The 23,392-nt window shown below is 31.9% G+C and overlaps 1 protein-coding gene across 2 annotated transcripts in view; it reads right to left on the bottom strand.

Moving 5' to 3' along the window:
* LOC118193429 (sucrase-isomaltase, intestinal-like) overlaps positions 1–23,392 on the bottom strand; it is a 147,774-nt gene that overhangs the window by 34,825 nt on the left and 89,557 nt on the right. For both annotated transcript variants that reach the window (XM_085825203.1, XM_085825204.1), the window contains 3 exons: positions 21,258–21,393; positions 11,581–11,716; positions 4,828–4,961 (listed from right to left, as the gene is read on the bottom strand). In XM_085825203.1, the coding sequence (XP_085681329.1) occupies positions 4,828–4,961; positions 11,581–11,716; positions 21,258–21,393 (406 nt within the window). The remainder of the gene's footprint in view (positions 1–4,827; positions 4,962–11,580; positions 11,717–21,257; positions 21,394–23,392) is intronic.

Here is a 23,392-nt window from a genome sequence, read left to right as displayed (position 1 = left end):
AAACGCCTATGCGCATGCGTCAATGCGGCGCATGCGCAGAAAGATTTTAGCTTTGAGGTCCGGATTATAGATCATTCTGGATTATGGGTGTCCGAATTAACGACTTTTGACTGTATTTTGCATTGTTAAATACAGCCACTTTTTTATCAACTTCCTTTTGTTGCAATTTTACTTCTTTGTAAACTTCTTAAAAAACAAATAAATATACTAAGAATTATGAGTATATTATCGCTGTCCGCCGAAAACATAGCTACAAATACATCGTGGACGAAAACAAAACAAGAAGAAAACATCGTGGTACAAAACATCGTCATCGAAAATAAAACGATTCAAAAGTTTCCTCGAAAATATCATGGTAAAAAACAAAGCACCTACGAATGATCGCATGACCATAACATGGTTTTTCAGTATTTAAAAGTTGTAAATGCATATTCGCATAATGATTCGTGATATGAAGATGGAATAAGGAATATTTTTACTTTTATATTTCATATTTTTGAATTAACTATGTAAACTATTATTAATAAATGTTTGCTGAATTAATAAGAAGGATATTCAAAAACAAAAAATGAGTAGAAAATTAAAGCTACGTATAGCAGTTAATAGAATTTTAAACTAATATAGTTAACTAATGAAGGTTGTTAATTAATTAATCTCTTTCAATAAGTTTTGTTAGTAATTTTTCATACAAAATTTAGTCTGAAAAAGATTAGAAAAAGAAAGATGAATAACTGCATGTAGTTACCTCCATTAAAACTGCTTAATTAATTACTACATCCTAAAATTCTGTCAACTGCTATAAGTAGCCTTAGATTTTTTACTCATTTTCAGTTTCTAAATGGTTAACTTTCCTTCTTAATTTTTCGGTAAAATTTATTAGTTATATTTAAAATGTAAAAACAAAGCTATTCCTCATTTCTTCTTGCAGAAATTGTGCAAATATGCATTTACAACTTCTGAAACTTTATCGTCATGCAATAATTTGTGGGTGCTTTATTTTTTACCACGATATTTTCCATAACGACGTTTTTAAAATACAATTTTTATTTTCGAAAACGATGTTTTGTACTACGATGTTTCATAACTGCGATGTTTTCTCCTTGCTTTCCTTTCTCCGCGACGTTTTCGTCCGCGATGTTTTTGCTACGATATTATATCCTGTAATATATATTATCACGAAAAAAATTTCTTTTAATTTTCCCCCAAGAAGTAGTGAAAACATCAATATCATTAATTTTTAATTAATTCCGAAAACAGCCATGGACAGTTCCAGAATTTCTAAGATACCAGTAAAGTATTATTGCAGAGTTCTAAAATTGTATTGAAAAAGTACTTTTGATGCACGCATAAGTTGCTAAATCCGATAAGTTAGTGTTCTGTTGATGAGTCAAAGCATCTTACTGCACGTGGGGCACCTTCATAAAGATGCCCGGCGCCTTGCAATTCCGCTGCTGTTTGAAAAAAATAGAAATCTTCATTAGGAAGCTTCGGTATAAAGTTTCCCTTATCCTTATGAAGATTAATTTACAACTTGCAGAAAACAACCTATATAACATTGCCGATGCCATTACGGCAGGGTACTGCTATGTAAATACAGTAGCTTTCACTCAATTAATATTAATTAGAAGCACAAATCTAATCTTTACTTGCGTAACGGTGTACCGTCAAAAGGGTGCTAGCAATTTTATGTAAGAGACTATAATGAAGTTTCTTGTATTTTCAAGTGGAGGCCAACGTACATAAAAATGCCAGCACCTTTATGGCGTACCACTGTTATGAAGCGGTCACTGACTTTTCTCCTGGAACTAAACTAAAGATATTTTCTTTGCCATAGTCCGAACATGATCTCATTAAAGACATTATTATTGCTGTGGAGACACTAACATACGATTGCACTAGAGCTAGAATTTAATTATAACCTTGATATTGTTCATGCAGCTGAAAGAAATCACGTGGCACTCGCGTGTTTTTACCAATCAGAATAACTAATATTATTCTGATTGGTAAAAACTGAAATTTGGTATTCTGATTGGTATAATATTCTGCACCATGTTATATATATTGGTGTAGAATAATTAAAGTATTCTACACCAATATATATAATATGTGATACTAAAAATGCCTTTCGTTATTTAAAATTATATTGAAAATATTGGTAAAAATTGTAAATTGAATATGTTAGAAATTAAATGTGTTACAAATTACATCAGTTATATAGTATAATAAGTAAGAAACACAGATTTATGTTTCCGGGAGATCATTCGTCGTTTTTTGGTCCTGAATTAAGTTACGTGCAAATAACATTATCTCTTCTGTCTTCCATCGTTTCCAGAAAAATCGTTTTTACCATATAAATCTTTTTTTTAAATACCGTTTGAAATACACTATTTCCCTCATGGATTAGTTTGGAGAAAATATTTGAAGCATACTACACATATTTTTATTTGTATTTCTTCTCTATTGACTTTGAATATGGCAGCATAGCTAAGCATTTCTCACGAGGTCCCAGCTTTCCGTTTTATTAACATCATTTCCAAATGCTATTCTGTTAAAAGTTGCATTAATTTATTTCTATAAATATCAATGAAGATGTACTAGTAAATACGTTTTACTGGTGGTGTACTAGTTTAGTTAACAAGGTCTCGTTTCCGATCTGTTTGTTTTCATAAGTTTTTTTTTTTTTTTTTTATTTTATTAGTCCAAAGGGATTTGAATCCCGAAGGACTATTAGTTTCGTTTTGGCATTTTGCGTCGGACTCATAAATGTCGGTTCACTTTTCAAACTGTTGCCACAAAATGTTAGAGTCCTGCATTATATTTGAAGAAATTAAATAATGAAAAATCTGCATAAATGTATGTATATTTCTCGTATTGTGATAAAACAACGGTACATAGAGTCATCGAATTTTGAATAGCGTAATCCTCCAACGAATATGAGCATGTGGAAGACCAAATTTGAAATTTGAAATTTGTTTTATGATCGATTTCCTATTTTTTAAAACTTTGACGAATTTTTGATTAACAAACTCAAGGATTTCAAAGCGAGCAATGGCAACGTTATGCAGAAAAAACAGTTTTATCTCCGGCGCGTGAGTTTCTGTATCGGAAATTCTAAAGATATGCTCATTTTAAAACTATTTTGCGATATTCCTGTTGAATTGAATTTTATGGTTTAAGTACGAAGAACATGATGTTTAACAAATAAAGATAACGCACAAAACGTTAAAAAAACGTAATTTAATTTGGACGTAATTTAAAATCTGAAACATTTCAGATTTTTTTTTTTTAGTCCAAAGGGATTTGAATCCCGAAGGACTATTAGTTTCGTTTTGGCATTTTGCCTCGGACTCATAAATGTCGGTTCACTTTTCAAACTGTTGCCACAAAATGTTAGAGTCCTGCATTATATTTGAAGAAATTAAATAATGAAAAATCTGCATAAATGTATGTATATTTCTCGTATTGTGATAAAACAACGGTTCATAGAGTCTTCGAATTTTGAACAACGTAATCCTCCAACGAATATGAGCATGTGGAAGACCAAATTTGAAATTTGAAATTTGTTTTATGATCGATTTCCTATTTTTTAAAACTTTGACGAATTTTTGATTAACAAACTCAAGGATTTCAAAGCGAGCAATGGCAACGTTGTGCAGAAAAAACATTTTTATCTCCAGCGCGTGAGTCTCTGTATCGGAAATTCTAAAGATATGCTCGTTTTAAAACTATTTTGCGATATTGCTGTTGCACTGGATCTTATGGTTTAAGTGAGAGGAACATGATATTTAATAAAGAAAGGTAACACACAAAATGTTAAAAAACGCTCCTTTGGACGTAATTTTCAGATTTTTTTTTTTTTTTTTTTTTTTTTTAAATTTTCATGGCTTTCAGGATTAATTCTCAGTTTACAAGGTGTATGGAGGAAAACCAGCAAAATTCAAAAGGTAGACAAGAGCAAGTCTGAAGCTTTACCAAGGCTTAAAAGCTTTACGAAAAGTTAAAAGGGTTTACTAAGCGCAAAGCGATGCGATCAATGAAAATAGTTTGTCTCGAAAAAGTTGTTTTCAATTGAGATTGTCTATAATTACCGATTAAAAAAATCTGTCACCCCCGAAAGGCAGGTTCTATGTGTTTTTATAGCCGCTGGCCACTACTAAAGCCGATATTTATTACCGGAGGCACCAAATATATGGGCCACCGTTGCTCCTATGAAGAGATGGCAAAGTTACATGCATGTCTACGCTGGGATTCGAACCGGGGCCTGTCCGTACGGCAGTCAGAGTCACGAACCACTTTCCTGCTTGAGCGAAGGAAAGCATCTGTAACTAATAGGAAGAAGTTGACCAGAAAATTCTGAAAAATTTCTCTCTCTTTTGCTCCTTCCGCAAGGGCACCATAAAAGGGATGTTCGGGAGATTTAGCATTCAGGTATTAATTAATTTTTTTTTCTTTATTTTGTATTTATGTCAATGAAAGAACTAGAGACTTCCGTGCCACTTAGGAAGTTCAACGTTATTCCTTTTTAACATGAACATCCAAGTGGTCATGAGCTTGATCAGTCTGGAACTAAATTTTCTAATTCTTGTTGTGAAATGTCGTCTTGCTGCACCTCCAGTTTGATTAGAATAGTTCCCTAATTTTTTTCCTGGACTGTATTAAGCATAACTACAAATTTTGGAGTTCTATTAAACAAAGTTTTCTTCACCATCCTTCTAAGTATTTAGATGATGCAATGCCAAGCGCTGCCTCGAACCTTGCAATTAACAACGGAAAAGATTATGGATTTCTGCCAATAATTGATACCAATAATTGATCGATGATACTTACCAATAATTGATCGATGAAGATCAGGCCACTGACTTCTGTTGTCACCGAGCCAATGACCACTGTAGTTTCCACTGGAGGGATAAGTAGATCTAGAGATCACCAAGGATCTTGTCCCAGTAGCAGTCTCTGCAGCTCTACGTAAAATACATACTGCTCAATCCGAAGGGTCTGAATGTACAACAAATGAAACAATGATATGATAACGTATGGACAAAAAATCCAGATGGCTAATGAATGAGAAAATAACCGAAGGAATGAATATGAAGATATTGTAATGAAGTTGATATAAATGTGCAAAGATTTTCTAGATCTGGTGGAGAATTATGCAGTGGGCGTAGAGGTTTGTAAGCACAAGATTTTTCAGTTTCCACTCTTTTCTGCCATACGTTTGGCACTTTATCTGAATGAACTATGTGCTCAAAAAGATGAAAGAATCAAATAAGTGAATAATAAATTAATTTTAATAACAACGTTTTTGCTGAATGATTAAAGAAATTAACCACCTAAGTTTCAGCATCTGAGTTGCGATCTTCGGGTTAGATTCTTTTTATTATTATTATTATTATTATTTTCTTGCACGAAGTAGAGGAAGTATTGAAATCGTTAAAAATTTCAGGTATCATATTTGAATGGAAATATCCATTTAGACCTTTACTGAATCCATTAGGACGACTATTTCGGTGACGTTATTACGGACAGAATAAAGGACTGTTTTTCCAAAACAGATTGTAAAATGTATTTTAACTGCATTCGAAGGAGATTTTTTTTATTGCGATGTCTGCACGTACGCACGTGTGTAGGCACATACCTACGTATGTATCTCGCATAACTCAAAAACGATTAGTCATAGGACATTGAAATTTCGTATATGGGACAGCTATAATATCTAATTATACACCTCCCTTTTGTATTGCAATCGGTAGAACCAAACATCTGTTTTTGTTCATATATATATATACAGTGTCTCACAAAAGTGATGGGACACTTGTGCTTTACAAAAGGAAACTGTAATAAAATAAATTAAAAGAACATGTAAACATTTTTGTGGGTGTGTTTCATACTTGAATTTAGTAACAATTATTACATAACATACATTTTCTCATAATATTAAAATATTAATTTAATAAAACTACAATTGTTTAGAACGGAGCAAAAAATGGCTCACATAAGTGATGGGACACCATTAAATACTACTACGTACTACAATAAAAATATTTTTTCGGGTTTTTATTTTTACTCAAAAGCAATTGGTAATAATTTATAAAATCGTCTGCAGTATTTCGCTAAAGTTTGTTTTGGAATTTTTGTGTTTTTTAGCTCTGTGCAGCCATAATTGCTAAACGAAAAGAAACTTTGCCTGAAATTCGAAAATTAGTTATTAATTTGCATATTGAACGGGGTAAATCTATTAGAGAAACTGCTGAAACAGTTAACTTGAGTCATTCAACAGTTTTCAATATCATTAAACGATATAAAAAGAATCATATGATTCAGGATAAAAGAAGATCTGGCCGACCATCAAAGCTATCCAATGGAATAAAGCAAATTATCGTTCGAAATATTAAAAAAAAAAATCCAAGAATGAGTGCTCCTAAAGTTGCTGCTGATTTACAAGCATTATATGGAGTAATTGGTAATCCTGAGACTATTAGAAGAGTAATTCGATTTGCTGGATATCACGGTAGAGCAGCCAGGAAAAAATTCTTCGTAAGTGAAAAGAATAGAAAACTCAGACTGGCTTTCGCAAAATCAAACATAAATAAGAATTCTGATTACTGGAATGAAGTTATATTTGCTGATGAGAGTAAATTTAATATATTTGGTTCTGACGGTGGAATCTTGGTGTGGAGAAAACCCAGGGAAGAATTTCACAAACAGGATTTGGTGCCAACAGTAAAACATGGTGGAGGAGAAGTTATGGTATGGGGGTGTATGTCGTCCGCTGGAGTTGGTAATCTTGTTTTTACTGACAGTATAATGGATCAGTACAAGTATATTGACATTTTAAATCAAAATTTGAAATCTTCAGCCCGAAAATTGAATCTTCATAACGATTTTAAATTCTGCCAGGACAATGACCCCAAGCACACTGCTTTGAACATTAGACTCTGGCTGCTGTATAACTATCCTGGAATAATAAAAACACCACCACAATCTCCAGACTTAAATCCCATACAGAATATTTGGCAAGAATTGGAATCAAGAATTCGCAAAATTTCTTCAAAACAACAATTAAAATCGATGCTTTAAGAAGAATGGGGTAAAAGCACTCCAGAAATCACAAAAAAAAAAAAAAAAAAAAAAAAATTAGTCGAAACCATCTCAAGAAGATTAAATCATGTTTTAAAAGTAAACGGATATCCAACAAAATATTAAAACCTTTTAAAAAGTAAAATTTTTGGATAAATATTTGATGGAAAAGTAAGTGTTCCATCACTTATGTGAGCCATTTTTTGCTCCGTTCTAAACAATTGTATTTTTATTAAATTATTATTTCAATATTTCGAGAAAATGTATGTTTTGTAATAATTGTTACTAAATTTAAGTATGAAATACACCCACAAAAAATTTTTACACGTTTTTTTATTTATTTTACTACAGTTTCCTTTTGTAAAGCACAAGTGTCCCATCACTTTTGTGAGACACTGTATATATATATACAGGGTGTTTCAGAAACGGTTACAAACGTTCAGGAGAGGTAGAGTACACCTAGATGGTGGAAAAACACATAGCAATGCATGATCGGAAACTCTTTCCCGTAGCGTAGTGACGACACAAAACACAAGAAAAGAAGGACACGAACAGGATGAGAATAATGTTTCGTATGGTTAGTGCAGCAGAAACCAAAAAAATAGAACAAAAACAGACGATCGTCTTTAAAGATGGTGATCGAAATTACGCTCGGGACTGTGATGCAAGAACCGTTCGTCATGTATCTTCCATGCACCGGAGATGTGAAGCTTGCATCACGTGCAGGATTATAATTTAACCTTCTTTAATGACGATCGTTGTGTGTTTTTGTTCTTATTTGTTGATTTCTGCTGTACTAAGCATAATAAAATGTATTTTGTCACACTATTCATGTCCTTTCTTTTTTGTGTTTTGTGTCGTCACTGCAGCAACAAGAAAACGTGTCCGAGCGTGCATTGCTATGTGATTTTCCATCGTTTAGGTGTACTCTGTCTCTCCTGAAACTGTGTAACCGATTCTGAAACACCCTGTGTATATATATATGTAAGAAAAATAAAGAATATGTAAAAGATTAAATTAGCAGCGTAAATTAGATTCCCTTTCTCTATTCTACAAATAGCAACATCTATTTGCACTGCGTCATTTCGAGAAAAATCTATGTCATGTGATTCTTACGTAATTCTGGTGATGTAAATTGAACTAAAACTCAAGCAGCCAATAATAATTTTACAGCAATATTAACCATCCAATCAAAATGCATTGAGAACCAAAACTAACTCAGTTTGACTTAAGATTTCATCCTGAACATAACACACTTGCTTTCCACGTTTTGGCCTAGCTAGACTGCTGTTTGTCTGCTGCTGCTTTCTTGCTACAAATATATCAAAAACGTAATTGCTTCTGAGTTTGAATATATTACATGTATATATATAGAGAGAGAGAGAGAGACAGAGAGAGAGAGAAAAGAAAACAAGTAGGCAAAGAGGTAAGAAGAAAGTACGCTAGTACTAAAAGTAATAAATAGCGCAAAGTGCTGCTAAATTTTAATTGAAGTTTAAAAGTAATGTTTGATCGAACTCATCAGCAAGAAGACATGAATTTTACCAAGTAAATTAATACATGAACTATCTTAAAGCAGAAAACTAAGATACTAAGACATTGATCTGAATGAAGAAATTAATAAAGAAGAAAGTAATTTTGCAAAAATTAATCTCCTTTGTTTAAAGCTTCATAACAGAACTTGTCAAGGGAAAAGTGTTTTAAACATGGCTTCTAATTATCCTCAAGACACTTTGAGAGAAGGGAAGCATATGGTATGTACACCAAATAGCAAGCATTTTATTTTAATTTTTAAAATTTTTATTCGTATTCTAAAAGTATTTTCGAAAGTTTATTAAACGGATCTTGCATTCAGAGATAATCAATATTTTTGTATCGCTTGCATTTAGTATTTCTTTATGTTTCGTTTTCCATATTAAAGGATGTGGGAATCCTCATAGTGTAATTCAGTTACTGTAGAAAATTGAAGACCCTTAAGAAATGATAAGCGAATAATCGTTTGAGTTCATGTGACAAGAAACAACAAGATGGAAGGGTAAATAACCCTTTATTATTCAAATAAGATTTAACAGAACTCCGTCTTGGTGTGTACAATAAAAGCCGACACTTGGGCTTGAACTTAAGAGGCTAAGAAGTAAACTAAAACTTATGTAAACTAAAAGAGATATAGCCGAAGCTATCAAGATTCTAACCGAGTTGGCCCCTTAACTCTAATTGACTGCGAAGCTATCAAAGACCTAAGTACGGCCGAGCGTAATAATAGATTACGAGAGAGTAGCCTAAAAAGGCGGACGCGTGCAGACAGAATACCTGGTAATTCTCTACCTAAGACCGAAGAACTTCGCTGTTAAATACCGCTCTTCCTCATTATGTATTCAGACGACCTGATCGATTAATAAGAGAGCCAAGACAAATTTCCTTCCGACCTATTCACTGGGACTCGGAAACGCAATACTTAATCAATTAGTCAACTAATTAGTAGAATTAGAAGTTTCATTGAATTGTCTTTTTTCCCTATTTGTCATAGCTTTCTAACACAAAAATGAAAATAGAAATATATTAATACTTATCGGTTTTAAAGTTCTTACCCGATCTTTATTTTCGCAATCGTTGGTCATAGTCATATACTTCAATTACAGAAATGCTTTAAATCACGAAAATATTCCTGTTTTGATAATGTCAATGTTTTGAACAAATTTAGTTTTCAACAAATAACGAAAGATAACATTTAAAGCCGTTTCCTGGTTTCTCTACATATATCTTTATACTCGTTATGAAAAAGATAACATTAGAAGAAGTTTGATTCCCTACGACAAATACTGACAAGATTATTTAATTTCAAAATTTGCAGTTTTTGATGTCATTTTCGACTTTCTTGAGAGATCGGTAATTTAAGTTGATAATTCGAGGAAATAAGCAAAAAATGTGTACAATTATATAGGCAGTACAAGTGATGTGGTGTCCACATTAGATTTTTTACTTCCTTGTACGAAGTAAGAAGGAAGTATTGTAAACGCAAAAAGCTTCAGTATATTTCAACGAAAATATCCACTTTGACCGCTTTCGAATGCAATTTAATGATGTTTTTGAGTGATATCTGTACGTAAGGACAGAATAAAAGACTCTTTTCCTCCAAAATATTTAAAAAAGTGCTTTAAAATGAATTCTGAAGAGAATTTTTCGTGGCGTCTGTACGAACGTACGTACGTACGTGCGTATGAACGTACGTGCGTATGAACGTTACGTGCGTATGAACGTACGTACGTACGTATCTCGCATAACTCAAAAACGAGTAGCTTCAGAACGTTGAAATTTTGTATATAAGACTACTATAACATGTAGATGTGCACCTCGTATTTTGGTTTCAATCGACCGCGCCCAACGTATATAAATATATATATATATATGTTTATATATATATATTTATATACGTATATCCACTCTGTCACCCGGCTCAGTGATCTCAGTTTCTTTACTCTTATATGTTTGTAAATCGTACATTTTTTGCTTTAAAAATGATTGAATTATGTTGTTTTTATCTTCCGGTTAAGGGTTTTATGCGTTTAGTAAATCTGTATGCAATATTTTAGAATTATCAACAATTTTAAAATTGGTTAAGTACCGCTAAGCCTAATTTGATGGAGGCCATTGCTCTTGTTTACATTTGAAACAGCTGAGTAGCGGATTTGTTGCCAATCTAGAGACACTTAGCTTCGCAAAAACAAAGATAACGCCTTCATTTATTATTTAAATCATGCTTAAACCTTTCTGGAATTTTTTCGAGGAAATAAGCGTTTAAGATTTACTTCGTAATTTTTAATACAGATATTTTGAGTTTTTATGTATTTTTGCCTTGTCGCGATGTGAAAACTGAATTAATTGAATGAGAAATACTCAATCGTCTGTGAAAAACTGTTTCTTTTTTGTTTTATTTGCTTAAATTCTTTTATACATAGTGCTAGCTTTATTAAAGTATTTGAATAGAACATGTGGCAACGATTAGATAATTCTTTAAATGATATTAATTTTGTGCATTCTGAGTTATAATATGAACGAAATATAACACTGTTAAGTAAACCTAGCGCCAGAGTGTCGCTATGGTAAACAAAAGTGAATTTAAAAGAATGCATTTATTCTATTGTGATTTATGCACTGTTGGCGAAGTAGGTTTAATTCAATCTAATAGGTTTAAATGAAATGCAAGAAAAAACGCGTACAATTTAATATTCCGTACAAGGAAGTCATGTGGTGTACACATCAGATTTTTGTATGTATAAATACAAATTTATCATCATATTTGTGACATATTATGGTTTATTATTTAAAAAAAAGACAAAGATTGAAAATATACATGCTATTAAATTCATTGAACTAGAATAAAACAAATTATCTTATTTTCTACATATATAAATTAATAGCAAATCTCAAATTTCACTAATATTAAATTATGGTATATTTCCTATAAATTCTAATAAAATAAGATTGACGATAGTAATTGCTTACTCTTTCGTTGCAAGGGTTTGACTCCATCCGTACAAGCTGTGGACATCGTAATGTCGATAGCTTTTATCTCCTTCCCCTTGAATACTCTCCATACAAAGAGTCATTGTCGACAGTCTTGGGGATTCGCTTCTTTCCACTGGGCGAAAAATACCAATAAATTTAAATCCGTCAGTTAAATATATATTATTAAAAACAGAATTTAAATGAAAAGCATGAAACTCAAAATTGCTGTATATTCCGTACATTGAAAGCTAAATAAAACACATAAATTTTAATTTTTCATTACTTGGAGTTTATATGTTACCGTGAAAGACCGAAATTGGAGAATGTCGACTTTCACCGGAGAATATCAACATTCACCAAATACGTCGGTGAAAGACCGAATATCTCACTACATTCTTGTATATTCGGACCCTCACCGGTGTATGTCGACAATCACAGATATGCTCTGGTGAAAGTCGAAAAGAGAGGTCATAAAGTGCCATAATAGTTTAAGTTGTTGCAATAAATAAGATTTGAATCACGTAATTTAGTAAGTTTTTTTATGACTGCTATTTTATTTTCTCATTTAGAACTTACTGTATAATTAAGTAAGTTTTTAACTTCTATTATTTTCCTTTCTCATTTTGAATGTATTGTGTGTTTTAGGTTCTCATGTTCTAAGTTCTTATTTCAAGTCTCAAGTGCGTTTATTCGCGACTGAATTGCGGAGAAGAAAATATAATATTGTTATATGTTCAACATTCACCATTAGTACATGGTGAATGTCGACATTGACCGGTGTAAGTCAGAAATAAGAGTATTTGGAAAATTTTTCGGACATACACCAAGAGACTATGTGAATGTTGACATTCACCGGTGAAAGTTGACATTCTCCAGATTCTGATTTCGGTGTTTCACCGTAACATATAAACTTGATATAAAATTTTATTTATTTCTAAAAATCGCTTAAGCTCTTTTAAATAGGATGATCTTTTTTGTCCCTCTTTCTTATGCATCATACCTAGTTATATTTCTGGAAGACTTTTGTTTGTCAGCTCTGATTAATGGTTTCTTTTTTGGACAAGGTTCTAAAGTAGAAATTTAGATTAAACATATCAGGTTGTAGAGACATTAGGTATTTTTTAAAGCAGGAAAGATGATAAACTAGCAACGCCTTCGCCGGGAATCGAACCGTGGACCTCTGGAATACGCCCCGAGCGTGCAGACAACCACACCACGAAAGCACGCCAAGAAGGCGGGAGAAATACCTTATAAGGTATAGGCGTTATAGTAAATATAATATACTATCCAAAAGTTAGTTTGACAGACAGTCCCCGAAAAATATTTTCTTCAAAACAAAACAAAACAAAATTTTTTGTTTCCCTGAATATAAGCTCATGAATATAAGGTTTGATTGTAAAACCACTGCACATACTCAAGAGATTAAAGCACTTAAGAATGTATATTAACGTGGAAGAAACACATTCCGAAATAAAATATTAAGTTAAGTACGAAAAATATTTAGTTTGGGGTAAATTTTGCATAAAATTCTATCGCCATATATACACTCTTATATATTTGATACAAAATAGTATATTTATTTTTTACCATACTAAAATTAAACAAACAAAAAAAAATCTTTGCCTGGGAGTTTAAAAAAAAAAAACATAGACCCCTTTTCTTGTTTCCAACTGGAATTTAAATTTATCTCGTAATAATGTAATAATGTAATAAAAAGTAATAAGTTTATGGTGTAGTTAAGAGATCTACGTTTGTTGTAATAAAAATTAATTTATGTTGTGTTAGTTTAATCGCGGCAGCCACGACCATGATCATACGCATGCGCTATTCGAACCTAGTTATTCACGAAAGAGGGCGAGTGGATGATGGACATCAATCAGGTGGCCATTTCTTCCGTTCTTTTTCTTCCTCCTTTTTTTTTTTTTTTTTTATTTTTTTTTATTTGTGTGTGTGTGTGTGTGTTCACTGCCTTCGAAGCATTGAGTCAAAGAACGCGGAATTAAGGAGTTACAAAATTAGTTTTACGTAATTCAATTTAAATAAGTTTTATAATTTTTTTTGGGGGGGAAGAGTCCTTTATTCTGTCCTTAAGTGCAGATGTCACGCAAAAACATCGTTAAATTGTATTCGATAGCCGTCAAAATGGATATTTTCGTCGAAATAGATACCTGAAATTTTTCGCGATTACAATACTTCCTTTTTACTTTGTACAAGGAAGTAAAAATTGCAAACAGTTTTGCTTTCTAGAGTTGCAAACTAATGCGAGTTTATTGCTGTGAATATGAAACGAAGGGGCCGACGACAATTGACGACAGGATCAACCATTTGCACTGGGACTTTCCTTCCTTCGATGGTAAATGCCCTCTTTCCGGCATAAAGCGAACTCTTATGTGACCTTCTCATCTTGCAGAGGTAATTAACATCCCTTCTGGACGACTCTAAGGTTTTGGCAGAAAGCCAGCCAAGACTGCGTTGGCTATAATTGTTACTATAGTTACAGCAAAAACAATTATAGTTTGCAACGGTTGAACTATAGTCTTCAACTAATCTACGCTTAATGTAACCAAAGCTCATCTTGCCATAAAACACTGAATTTAATTATAAGATTTTGATTATCTCATTTGTTTAAATTAATTGTTTCAGTTGAAGTAGAACTAACAAAATCTATTATTAATGTACTTTCAAATATTTAAAAAATGTACTTATTTCCAGATGATATCAAAACACCAAGGGTAAATGATTATTAAAAGTGTTTTTTTTTTTGATAAAAAGTTATGAAAAAAATGTTAATATCGTTCATAAACAGTAAGATGAATGTAAATGTAAAACTTGATTTGTCTAACTGTTGTTTCTTTAACTGTATTTCTCTAACTATAACTAAAGAATATTTTGTAGAACTGTCTTTATCGGAAGGTTTATAGTCGGACAATCCAAGTCACTGACGAATTTAGTTCGGGCGCAAGTGTAGAATCTAGAAGATATTTTTGAGAGAGAACTCTTAGAAAAGCTGACCATGTCTAAATGAACAACCAAACTCAGAACCTCTTCATTGTCGGTTTGATAACCTGACCATCCCACATTACGCCAAAAGAGGCACATAATGGATGCATTTAAACTTCATACATGAGCAAATTATCTTCACGAAAACAATTGTGCATATTTGTCAATAAAATAATATGAGCAAGTGACCCTAAAACTCTAATTTAAAAACATCAATGAATGATGAATATATGAACTCTAATACAAAATATCTATTAACTACTCTTTTAAAATTCGATATATCTACAATCTCTCACTTATGTCAGAATGTATAAATTCTGATATAAGAACATCAATATGTTATCATCAAAAAAAGTCGCTAACTAAGCCTTCAGATTCCATTTCAACACCAGAAAATAAACTTTTACTCTTGCAATGTGAACCTATGGACTATCGAGAAAATTAAAATTTTATCCATAACATTTATTTTCAAATGAGAAATAATTAATTTTAGTTACTCATAAACAAGGCTTTAACTTCATAACGGTGCGAGTTTCCGCGATTCATTTCGTAAAATTTTGGAGTTTTTCGGAAATTTCGAGAACTTAGAGATTTTTTCGCCATCTGTGAAATTCTAGTTTCATTAATTATTTTTTTAGCTTTATAAATAATGTTACCCTATTTTTACATTTAAATAATGTCTATGTTACTTTCCACTAGAATGTCTGTAAAAATACATTGCAGAAAAAACCTGGTCCAAAATCCACACCAGAACTTTGAACTGCTCTAAATATTGCCGGACTTTTGGATAGTAAAGGATAAATATTGCCGCAAATAATTTCGATGTCGAATTATTTTTTTTTTTTTTTCTTTTTTCTTTCTTTCTTTTTTTAAGGAAAGCGAGACGCAAAATTTCACTTTTTTAAATTTATGAATATTTTTTTAATAAATATTTTCCCTGAAATATATATGTTAATAAAAATCATTTTTATAAGAAAAATTTTTCAGCCATTTCAAATTTTATTTATAAAAATTCTAAATCTTTACGCGTTTTAATTTCTCATACAACTACTGAATCGTCTGACCAATTCGCAGAATTGTTTCACTTTTTTGTGCGTATAAAGGTTTTTCTTTAGGTTTTATACAAATATGAATAAAAATGTTTAAGAATTTTTGAAAGGGAAAAAAAACTTGATTTTTAAAATCTGATTATTCCCCCTCCCTCCGAGACAAATATTTTCAAATTTTTCACGCCAAAATAAAAATTCTGAAAATGATTTACGTAACAGAATGAGAAAAACTTCATTGAAAATTTCATGCATGTATGTGTGAGAAACTTAAACTGACAAAACAAAATAATATCCACCCCGAGATAAGTGTATTTAAGGATTTTAGAACTCATTTTTCAACATATTCATGCTATATGTTGCTTTTTTATCATTTAATATGCATAATCATAACATATTTTAAATTAAATAACACAGTAAAATTATAAAACAGATTTAATATGCATTCAAAATAATGTTTTAAAATATATTCTTTAAGGAAAAAATGTCACTTTTATTTTTAAATTTAATTTCGTTGTAAAGGTCGCCTTTTGATTCTTTGTTCATTACACACTTTTGCTGGGTTTACTCTCTTTCTGTATATTTAACTGCAAAAGTTGATTTTAAATCATATTTTCTACATCTTCCTGCTACTTTTCGGCGAGCTTGCTCAAAATGCAAAGGGGACGACAATAAACCAGAACTGCTGATATTTTCCAAATGAACCTGTATTAAAATCCCTTCTAGGTCGGCATCGCATCTCACACGTTCGCGGGTTTTTGTGCCCGTAAGGTCGGTGTCGCATGCCTTGCCACGAAATGAAAAATTACATTATTAAAACTGAACTCGTCGCTTTAAATTCCACGATTATTTTTATATTTCTAAATATTACTAAAAGATGGCGCCACTAGTTCTAGTTTCTTCACAATTTTCCCAGTGAGATTCTCCGCCTTGAAATTGAAACTATTTTGCTTTCATTAGCGTCATTTTTGCATATCAGATTGTTGATAATGTATTCAGAGCGTGAGTCTGAGGATATTGAATATAATATATCTGAATCGGAAGATGATAGCTCTGGTGATAATACTTTTTCAGAGTCTAGTGAAACAGAATGCGATGATGATATATGCTCAGTAAGGATGGGGATTGAAGAAAACCATTCAAGATATTTTTGATCGTCATAGCCTTTTTTTTTTTTTTTTGATAAAGTAAGCCGCCCCCCCCCCCAAAAAAAAATCTGAAAATATTTCAAAAAATATTTAAAAACAGCAAAATATCATATCGTTAGAATTTCCGATACACAGGCTCGCGCGCTGGAAATAAAAATGTTTTTTCCCGTACAGTGTTGCCATTACTCGCTTTGAAATCGTTGAATTTCTTAATCAAAAGCACATAAATGAAACAGATAATAAAACAAATTCCAAATTTGGGCTTCCAGATGCCCGTATTCGGGTGGAGACGTACGTTATACAAAATTGGATGGCTCTAGGTACCGTCGTTTTATGCCAGAAACATTTTTGAAGTTTTAAAATTTGAATTTTTGAAAAGATTTTTGAAAATTCTTCATTATTTAATTTCTTTAAATATAATACAGGGCTCCAATATTTGGTGGCAACGGTTTAAAAAGTGATTCGTCGTTTATAGTGAAACAACGCAAAACGAATAAACGAAATTAATAGCCCTTCTGGGCAAATTACCCTTTTGGGTTAATAATGTGTAATAAATGATTTTGGTTTTATAATAAATATATTTTTATGCTCTGATGTCCAAGGCAGAAAGGTTGGAAAACCGTTTTCTAAAGAATTTTTCAATAGAGTTAATAAACATAGTATCACACTGTACTTTTTTTAAATTTAAAACTTGGATGCTTTGCAGAGAAAACAGGTGTTCAGTGGACGGAATGTCCCATATTTGATTACCCGTAAATCTAGCAAAAACTGCTTACTATAAAAAATATTTTGCATTTTCGAATTTAGAATAGAACATATATTTATTTTCAGCAATTAAGAAAATGCTTTTCGGGTATCTAGCCGAAAATGTGTTGTGAACGGATTCATCTGGATTGCGAGTTTTGCCTTTCGTGTACTTTTACAGAACAGAATCTGCTGCAAGTTTCTGAAAAACTGGTAAGAAATTCAAAAAGCGTGTTATAAGTTTGCTTCAAATTAACTAATCTAATTAATATATTTTTTCATTCCAGCTGACTGTATCTTTATCTTACTCCCGAACGCCGATCAGCGGCCGAGGGGTAAAGTCGTTGAATACTGGTAGTTCGGTCCGAGGTTCGAATCCCGCGAACGGGCTAGCTGCATGGATGTTTTGGTGGTTTTTTCCACGAAAACGTGTATACCAGCCAGTTTTCCTTAGAAAGTCCTCCGTGAAGGCATCCTTCCCTTAGGCAGAGGGCGTTTGAGTGCTTTGCTACAATATAATATACTATCTTGCTCGCAAAAGTAAATACGAAATCTCAAAATCTCTTTAGCAAAACAATATTAGCACTAGAATAAAATAAAATGAATTGCATAAATGTTAACAGACGCGCTTTGTATTCAAAATAAACAACATTAAACTCTTCACTTTGAAAATGTTGATATAAAAAGGTATGAAAAGCTGAATAATTTAATTGATTGCATGCTCTCTCTCATACTAGTCAGAGGGCAATTCACTTATGGATAGTAAATGCTAGACATAAAATACTTATGCTTGCTGATGTCATTATCGTACACACATGTAGTTTGCTTTATTCTAAAGGTACTTGAATATTTTTAAGCCAAAAATATAAAATTTTGATTACTTTAAAAATAATTGTGTTCCGGAGTTCCTTGAATATGCATTAGATAACGAATAAAGTCTGTTTATGTTGTTGTTGCATACGGCTTTATTGGATTGATCAATTCAAACATATAAAACAGCTCAAGTTACACACAAGGAAAAACGAATGTAATTAAAAAAAAAAAAAAAAAAAAAAAAAAAAAACATTTAAAGTAAGAACCAGAACAAATGAACATCGGAAAGTCTGCTTATATAAAACATAATATAAAAAAAAAAAAAAAAAAATACGGCGAAATAAATAGATTCATGATCTAAAATAACGGCGTTGAATATTTTTTCAGTTTTATTAATTTATAAATGTAAATTTTAGTTCAACAATGTATAACATAATGTATATTTATTTTACGAACTAGTTATTTGTGCTGCTGCTTTCCCCTTTAGATAGGGATATTCCCCCCCTTCCCGACCACAAAATGTTTCATGTCAGTAAAAAACCGTGAAAGTTTCCCGAATTTCCTCTACCTTGCAAGCGTCTGTCTCGCAAATTTCACCTTTTTTTAGTCCAAAGGGGCTTCGTCCCTGAAGTATTACTGTTTTCGTTTTGCGATTTGCGTTGAATCACTATAAACGGCGAATTACTTTTCGAACTGTTGCCACCAAATGTTAGAGTCCTGCATTATATTTGAAGTAATTAAATAATAAAAAATCTGCATAAATGTATGCATATTTCTCGCATCGTGATAAAACAACGGTACATAAAGCCATCGAATTTTGAATGACGTTATCCTCCTACGAATATGGGCATGCGGAAAACCAAATTTGAAATTTGTTTTATGATCGATTTCATATTTTGTAAAACTTTAACGAATTTTTGAGTAACAGACTCAACGATTTAAAAGGGAGCAATGGCAACACTCTACGGGAAAATAAAAACCTTTTTATCTCCAGCGCGCGGAAGTGTGTATCGGAGATTCTAAAGATATGCGCATTTTAAAATTATTTTGTGACATTGCTAATGAACTGAATTTTATGGTTTAAGTGCTAAGAAGATGATATTTAATAAATAAATGTAGCACGCAAAACGTTAAAAAAAAAACGCCCCTTTGGACGTAATTTAAAATCTGAAACCTTTCAGATTTTTTTTTTAATTTAATTTTTATTTTTTTTTAAGGCCCAAAGTGGCTTTACCTCACAATGGCATTTTGCGCCGGTTCACTATGAATGTCCGTCTCATTTTCCAAATTGTTGCCACCAGATATTGTCGCCCTTATTATATTTAAAGAAATTAAATAATTAATAATCTGCATGAATGTATGCATGTGAAAAAACAACGGTACCGAAAGCCAGCAAATTTTGAATAGCGTAGTCCTCCACCCCAATATGGACAGCTGAGGCTCGAATTTTGAATTTCGATTTTGTTTTATTGTATATTTTATGTTTTGTAAAACTTTAACGAATTTTTGACTATCAAACTAAATGATTTCAAAGCGAGCAATGGCAACACTGTACGGGAAAAAAGATTTTTATCTCCAGCGTGCGAGACTGTCTATCGGAAATTCTAAAGCTATTGTGTTTTTAAATATTTTTAGTTCAAATGCTCTCAAAATATGTATGCGTGTGTAAATAGGAGGGAAAAAAAAGTTTAGGTTATTTTTTTATTATTATTTTTTTTTTTGTTATTTTTTATTTATTTATTTTTTTTTTTAAATTTTTCTCAATGAAGCATTTTCCTGTTTATAAGTGCTTGTAATATGTTTCCTACACCGAGTATTTAGCTCGCTGAAATCTCATAGTAGCTAAATAGTTAAAAATTATTAATAACTATAGTAGCTAATCGCAGTAATAATAACAACCACAGCAGCTGAATGCTGCAGTTACAATAAGAAGATAAGAAAGAGCATCCTACACTGCATAGGATGACAACAATTGCCTTATAAGGGATTAGGATTAGGAGCGGGGAAGACGGGCACTACACCTTTATCAATTGGTTAATTGGTTTAGCGGCGTCTCCTCACTACGTGACCCCAGCTAATCCTTTTATTGATATTAACAAAATATTTACATAATTTGGAATGAATACATAATTTGAAATGATACATAGTTTGGAATGTAATACAAAAATTTGGAGCCTAATATATAAAATAACATAATAATAAATGTACAGAATTTTTAATATAATACAAAAATTTTAAACATAATACTATATGATATAACTCCTTTATATGTATGGAATTTTGAACATAATATACGATGAAAAGAAATAGTAGTAATGAAGAGTAGTTTACGAAACATATCGATATGATATGATGTTCATATGTAATATAGTACGAAATATATGTACGAAATCTATAGTTCAAAGTCTATGTTCAAAATCCACAGTTCTATACTCTACAATCTATAGCCTATAATCTATATCTAATAATATCTATAGCCTATAATCTATAGCCTTATATGGTATTATATTATTATTAGCGTGCCTTCGTGGTGTAGTAGTTTGCATGCTGGGCGCGTATTCAGAGGTCCGTGGTTCGATTCCCGGCGAAGGCGTTGCTCATTTTTCATCTTTCCTGCTTCCAAAATACCTAACGTCTGTACAGTCTATTCTGACAGTATGCAGTTTTTGCCTGATGCTAATTTACCTCGAGCTGGAAATAACATTTGTTTTCCGGTACTAATAAGAATTCCTACTAAAAAAAAAAATTACTTAATTTTCATTTTATTAAAATAATTGAATAATATACGTTATTCCCTTCTAAAAGTAATGTGACTTATTTACTACTATAATGAAATATATACACATTAATAAAGATATTACACACATTTAATGAGATATACTCGTATATACGGGTTATTTTTATCATTTTGTCAAATACTTACGAGGATTGTAAGGGGGGTCATCGTAAGGACTTGTAGGACACTTGAGAGCCCAGCACTGATCTTTTGGAATATTGTCCCATTTGCAGTATTCGGGATCGTCCTCATTCGTTTGAAAATTTGCAGGTTCATTCATGTCCTAAAACATTCACTATTTCCTTAAGATTTGTTTTGAATATAAACACATAAAAGAAGAAATTAAAATATGCAGAATAAACAATTTTTTTATTTATAATGGTGGATCCAACAGCATATACAAAGCAACAGGAAACGAAAAAAATTAAAGTGTATAAAATAAATAAAGAAAGAAAGAAAGAAAGAATAAAAGAATGGGTAAAAGAAAAAAAAATCTAATGTGGTCGCTGCATGACTTTCTTGTACAGTCTATTAAATTATATACATTTTTTTCTTCACTGCATTTAAATTTATTTCTACGAATTATTCTAACTTATATAACCCATCTCTAAAAGGCCAGTTGAAAATGACATAAAAGATTGCAAATTTTGAAATTAAATATCCCAGCTAATTTTTGTTGCATAGCGTTAAGTTTAGGATTGTGTATCCATAGATCGCCAATAGATGGCGGCAGTGTTTGTAAAAAGAAACTGTGATATCAATTATGTATATGCAGGGGGGGGGCCCAAGAGCGATGCGTAGTGCAGGGAGAAAATTATGCCACCTGCGCATGACGTCATGTGGGTGACAGTCGTTAGTTCTCGGCGTTTGTTTACATTCGTTGCATTTGATCTGGGATACATTTGATTTGTGTTGTTAATTTGCTTTTATACCTAGTCGGAAATGGCAAGTTGTGTTATAGCGTTGTGTCAGAATTATAGAAGGAAAACTAAAAGTCAAGGCATCACATACCATCGTTTTCCAAGTGATCGTAAGTTATGGACTATTCGCTGCAAAAGAGCAGATAATTTCAACATCGAAAATGCCAGAATATGTGCTATTCATTTTATCATAATTTTCCTTTTATGAAGGAGACTTATAGCGAGATATTTAATCTCAGTGTCGTGTTTACCAATAGTGACTACCTGAATGATTAGTTGATAAATTCGCTTATCCAAGTTAATTCACATGTTTTGGTTACTTTCTTTACATCCCAAAAGTAATTCTATGTATTGAAGCAATGTCTCAGTTAAGCATTGAGAACTAAGTAAACTGACACATGCTTCAGAAGAAAGAACAATTTCTCGACCACACTATGATGCAAACATCGATGAGCGAGCAACATATTTCCTTCAATGTTGTTTAACTGATGCATATGTCTGATGTAATTTAATTGATATAACTAAGTGAACTTACACATAGCTGACTCTGAAGGAAAACAAATCTGTGTATAATGCTAGAATACAAATAGCGAAAGAGTAAGTAGATACTCTTCAGTGTTATTTAACTGCTGCATATGTTTTAATTTTGATTCCATATAACTTGTTTTTAATTATAAGAGAAAGAAAAATAATTTAATATTGAACACATATTTTGAGTATAACAAAAGTATTTTAAGAAACAACCTGATAAAAATACATTAGTAATTAAAAATATTTAATTTGTGTACAGGCTGAATTGAAACTAAGATGTGGTGGTGTATTTAATTATAGCAAAGCACACTAGGGCTATCTGCGTAATAGGTGTGATGCCTTCTTGGAGGACTTTCTCAGGTAAACTGGCTCGTATACACATTACACATGAAGAAAACCACGAAAACGCCCATGCAGCCAGCCCGTTCGCGGGATTCGGACCGAACTACCAGTGTTCAGCGACTTTACCGCTCAGCTGCTGGTGGGCTGAAACTAAGATGTATGGCAAGTTTATTATTATTATTATTATGCGTATATGTCTAAGAAAATGTATTTTAATTGTTCCATTTTTAATGTATGGAAGGAAGAATAGGATGCCAATATCGAAGATTATTTACTATAGCAAATAATCACGTCAGGATAAATGTTATATAGAAATCTTGGGAGTGTAAGGGATTATAAGAGTACTTTTAGATTATACTGAAAAAATATGCACTTCTGCTAAAATCTGAAGTGAATCAGTATGAAGTGACTTTTCACTTTAAAAAGAATGTGATAAGTATACTATTTAAAAGTATAATGACGGATATTAAGAAATTTGTAGAATTTTAT

Source organism: Stegodyphus dumicola, chromosome 10, assembly GCF_044657685.1.
Source record: "Stegodyphus dumicola isolate Sdum_Otavi_A_Nest chromosome 10, ASM4465768v1".
NCBI lineage: Eukaryota > Metazoa > Arthropoda > Arachnida > Araneae > Eresidae > Stegodyphus > Stegodyphus dumicola.
Note: the sequence above shows the minus strand (reverse complement) of the source record. Positions and strands in the feature narration are given on the sequence as shown.